Genomic DNA, 4,615 nt, shown 5'->3' on the forward strand with positions numbered 1-4,615 from the left:
TACACTCAAAATTGTCCCTTATTACTCCATTGGACGGTATAGAAATTTAACAGAGCAATAATAATTTATGAATTAATCCCAGTCAATAAAAACTTAGATAAATTTGGTAGCTTCTAATTTTAGCCTCAGACTGGTTGTAATGATAATTTGTGTAGATTTAATCTGCTATTTTAAAGCATGATGTCCACATTTCACAAATTTGATAATTTTGATAGCCTTTTGGCAGGTTGGTATTAGAAGTCATCCAGCATGAGAAACTTGTAGGAACCCTGATGAAATGGGTTGAGCTCATAAACCTTTCACTGCTGTACAAACTCATTCAATCAAAACAGTTAGACTCGTGAGTAGTGAAACGTGGCAAAAAATCATGAACATAAATTTGTTGTCAGTTTTAATCTTGGGGCAATTTAAAGGAAACTTTGGATGAATTCAAATTAACTTGACAAGATGGTATTAAGTTTGATTTATTTTTATTTACAGAGAAAAACTTTTGATTCCAGTATATACATTGTATTGCAAAATTGTTCCTAGAAGATTTTTACAATTCTTCTACAAATTTGCTTGTGCTTGTTTTTTCTTCAACTAGAAACACAATGGCTCTTAAAACTAAGAATTCAGATTCTTTCAAGGCTGTGGAAACTAATAACAGGCTGGAGAATATCTCCCAAGATGAATCCAAAACCAACCAAAATGTGCGAGTTAAAAAAAGGATACCAGGCATTGTGTACATGTCTACAGTACCTTTTGGTATGACCATCCAAGGAATTGTTAGTCTTCTTTCCAAATTTGGGGAAATTGGACGAGTTTTCTTCCAGAATGCAGAGAAAGAAAATTGTAAGTATTAGATTGGATAACATTTGAATCATTTAGCGTACTGTAATTTTTGTATTCAATTTTTGTACTTAATTTTTTCTTGATTCTAATTCGTGCATAATTTGAGGGAAATGATGATGAACTATTTGCAATATTTAACTCTTTTGTAACTGCAATGTGTTTTACAACTGTTTACTTGTATGTTTACAGAATTATGGTAAATTAGGACTGAATAAGGCATTTCTGTAAAAATTTTTAAAAATATGTTAATGGTAAAATTATATACATGGGACTAGAAAGTCCCTGTAGTATATGGCTATATCTGTAGTATAGGTATTTCTGTAACTGAGGCGACAGATTTTGTAACATTAGGCTGCTGCATTGTAGGTGCATTTCTGTTGCTATTATTTGTTTGATCATATCTTTTATACTCAATGCTTGGCCCAAATGACAAATTTGGAGTCATGGTCCATAGAAATGCTCAAAAATATTTATTGTGAGAAATAATGATTTCTCTGAAAAACAATACATATTTATGCACTATGTAGATGTTAGTAGTTGAATAATATTACAAACTTCCATTGGCAAACATGTGCACTAGCTTATAATAACATATCACTACAAACAGATGAAAAAATTAATATTTCACAATAACCAGCTAAAAATAATATTCCTTTGGAGTTAAGATAGGTGCAGGAGTGTTTCTCATAAAACCCTGCAATTAACTGTGCCTTGAATATTGCACTATTTGAACGTTTGGGGCAAAACATTGAGCTGCGAGGTCACAGTCCTGTGAGTCACAAAAGGGTTAAGTTCCTCATTGAATCTTAATTTGAAATAGTTAATAATTTCACAGTGAATATTTTTATACTGAATGGAAGCAAATTTAAACTTTTTACTATTCATAAAAATTGTTTCCAAATAGCTGCCAAAATACTATAAAAAACAGCTTTTCACTTCTTATAAAAAAATCTTACCACTTAGTGTAAAATATCTTATCTCTTCTCATAAAATATCTTATCTCTTCTCATAAAATATCTTATCACTTCTCATAAAATATCTTGTGCAATAACATGCATGGTTTTGCAGACATTGGAGGAGAGAGTGGTGGCTCATATGGACGCTCTGTAGCCAAGGCCAAGAGCACCCGACACAGACGCACCATCCGCTACAGTGAGGCTTGGATAGAGTTCCTGTCGAAGCGACGAGCAAAGTGGGTTGCTGAGATGCTCAATAACACTCCGGTGGGAGGCAAGAAGAAAGCTATCTATTATGACTGCCTCTGGAACATGAAATATATATCCAAGTGAGTCTTATTTGATTAATCGGCATGTAATCAGCCTCTAGTCAGAAGGTTTGTTCTCTTAAATATGAAATGGCTTAGATTTTGTAAATTAATCATTCAAAATTTAATATTCACTATTTACTATTTTTTACTTTACTTACTAGCTTCCAGCATATTAAAACCCAACCTTGACAAAAGTTCTTACTTTATTTATGAACGTGAATTCTGTCTTTCTGCCAGAAAAATGCTTGATTACTTATATGTTTTTTTATTGACATAAGACTAAGTCAAGTAGCCTTTAAATTATCCTGTATTGTAGAGTCTGGAGAAAAATTTTACCTTCTTGTTCTTATTGCAAGATGAGTTTAAGGGGAACCACTAGCCTCATCTGATGTTAATGCAAATCATTTTTTCCACAGTAAGAGTTGACTGCCACATGAAATAGATTTTCCAAGTTCATGCTTCTTATTGAGCTATTCTGATGTTAAGGATTATTTTATTTTCGACACGAAAATCATGTTTGAAAATTGTGTGTGGGAGGGTCCACTCAAAATGTAATTTTGCTCTTCTGCAATCTTTTATAAATCAAACCATGTTTCAAGGATTTATTTGATTTTCATCACGATTAACTAACTAATAAATTTTATGCTAGCGTGAACACATTACTTTTACAATCATTAATGTCTGTAAATAATACCTTATTATTGCTTGAAATGTTCATTAAGAAATATTTTCATAATTTAAGAATCTGGAGCACCATGGATTTTGCTAACAAATTAGCTTAATTGGAGTAGTTATTTGTCAGTAGTCCCCGTTGAGTTTTAATGCGGTTTTAGAGCGCCCCACCACATAGCCTGTGACATTTGATTGCACGCCTGCTTTGTGGGATTCAGTTGTTATGCAGGCAGGATCTACTGCATTTCAGTTCCTTGTTATGGAACGTGTGCCGATGCACTGTACAGGCGCCCTCTTTTTAAGGATCTTCGTTTCTGTTGCTGTTTGCCTGTTGCGATAGCCACAGCACTTGATTATCAGGGATAAACTTGAATTAAATTAAACGTGTGATGATCGAGAACCTTCACTATTTTGATGCAATAAGTTCAGGAGATATCCCAGATAAGGTTTCTTCTTCTAAAGCGTTCATGAACTAAGTATTCGGGATACTTATATTTCTATTGATATATATGGTAAAATTAACTTTTTAGCGCATTTTCTCATTTATGTAAAAAAGGCGCTATTGTGCTCGTCATGTCCGTCCATCTGTCTGTCTGTGACTTCATGGACGGACAAGAAAATGCGCTCTCTGTCACTCACTGCAGTGAGTACTGAGTTACATTTTTAGCGCATTTTCTCATTTATAGAACAAAGGCGCTATTGTGCTCGTCATGTTCCTCCGTCTGCCTGTCCGTGACTTCACGGACGGACGAGAAAATGCGCTCTCTGTCACTCACTGCAGTGAGTACTGAGTTAAATTTTTTTTCAATTGCCAGGTTGAAGTGGGACATGCTTAGTCGGCGCATTAAATACGAGCGTGAGATGCGGCAGAGACAGCTGGCCAATGAAGTGAGGCAGGTGGCTGAGGAGACCGAGCAATACATCAAGGCAGCGCAGGTGGCTGAACGTCTCGAGAAGAAAGGAGCACTCGCTGGGGGCAAGGCAAACTCTAAGGCAGCCGTCGGTATTAAGCAGAGGTTAACTGAAGAAGAAATTCTTAAGAAGCAGGAGCTCAAGAAATTAAAAGAACAGAAATATAAAACAAAGATTCAGAAAGCCAAAGCAAGGAAAATTAAAAACAAGAATTCAGTTTCATCTGAAGCTGACAAGAAGTTTAATGTTTTTGCTGAGAAATAAAACACTTTGAACTTATGTTTTTATCATTTCAGGTAGCCTGTCATTATAACTTTTTTTTTAAATCCAAAGATATATCAAAACAAACTCATTATTTTCGCATATATCCCTAAGAATTTTTTTGCGATGTCATACAAACCTGAATTTTGATCATTCCTTCTACTGCTGAATTTTTTCCAAATTATTTGAACCCGATTAATTTTTTGTCATAAGGTAGATATTTCCTGTTTGATTTGTATGCCTGCGAGACCGTCCCTTGAGTTCAACCGCGTGTGGTCAAAATAAGTTCAATGATGACATTTAAGCGTCAATTTAATGAAGGTGTGCATATCCATGATAGAAAGTTGCTAAGCTAGTGATAGCGACATGCTACGAAGCTTGAAACAAGCGAAAGATGAATAGTTTATGGTGACCACGATACTGATAACCTTATAAATTTATAATCAAGTGACGATATACCAGTTTGCTCGCAGAAACACTGCTCCATGCTTGATCACCTGGCGAGGGAGCCATAACGTTTGTAAATTATATTGCTTCTGGCCGCTGTGGTATCGTGGCTCAATGTCATCTACGGTTTGTTGTCCCTGCTGAGACTCGTTAAAGCGCCTCCCGGTGATGATACAAGTTACTTTAAATAGTGTTATGTCACTCCTAAATCATCTGACATTT

General features: G+C 35.1%; 1 protein-coding gene across 1 annotated transcript; it reads left to right on the plus strand.

The window, feature by feature from the left end:
- Positions 1-479: 479 nt before the first annotated feature.
- LOC108683098 (pre-rRNA-processing protein ESF2) lies at positions 480-3,964 on the plus strand. Its single transcript, XM_018172380.1, has 3 exons — positions 480-834; positions 1,903-2,119; positions 3,589-3,964. The coding sequence occupies exons 1-3, from the start codon at positions 594-596 to the stop codon at positions 3,947-3,949; spliced, it is 819 nt and encodes a 272-aa protein (XP_018027869.1). The 5' UTR covers positions 480-593; the 3' UTR covers positions 3,950-3,964.
- The last annotated feature ends 651 nt before the right edge of the window (positions 3,965-4,615 follow it).

The sequence above is a fragment of the Hyalella azteca genome, unplaced genomic scaffold (assembly GCF_000764305.2).
Source record: "Hyalella azteca isolate HAZT.00-mixed unplaced genomic scaffold, Hazt_2.0.2 contig11466, whole genome shotgun sequence".
NCBI classification, from domain to species: Eukaryota; Metazoa; Arthropoda; class Malacostraca; order Amphipoda; family Hyalellidae; genus Hyalella; species Hyalella azteca.

Coding starts and splice junctions, on each gene's coding strand:
- LOC108683098 (XM_018172380.1), top strand. CDS start 594: ATGGCTCTTAAAACTAAGAATTCAGATTCTTTCAAGGCTGTGGAAACT. Junction 835..1,902: donor GAATGCAGAGAAAGAAAATT/GTAAGTATTAGA, acceptor ATGGTTTTGCAG/ACATTGGAGGAGAGAGTGGT. Junction 2,120..3,588: donor AACATGAAATATATATCCAA/GTGAGTCTTATT, acceptor TTCAATTGCCAG/GTTGAAGTGGGACATGCTTA.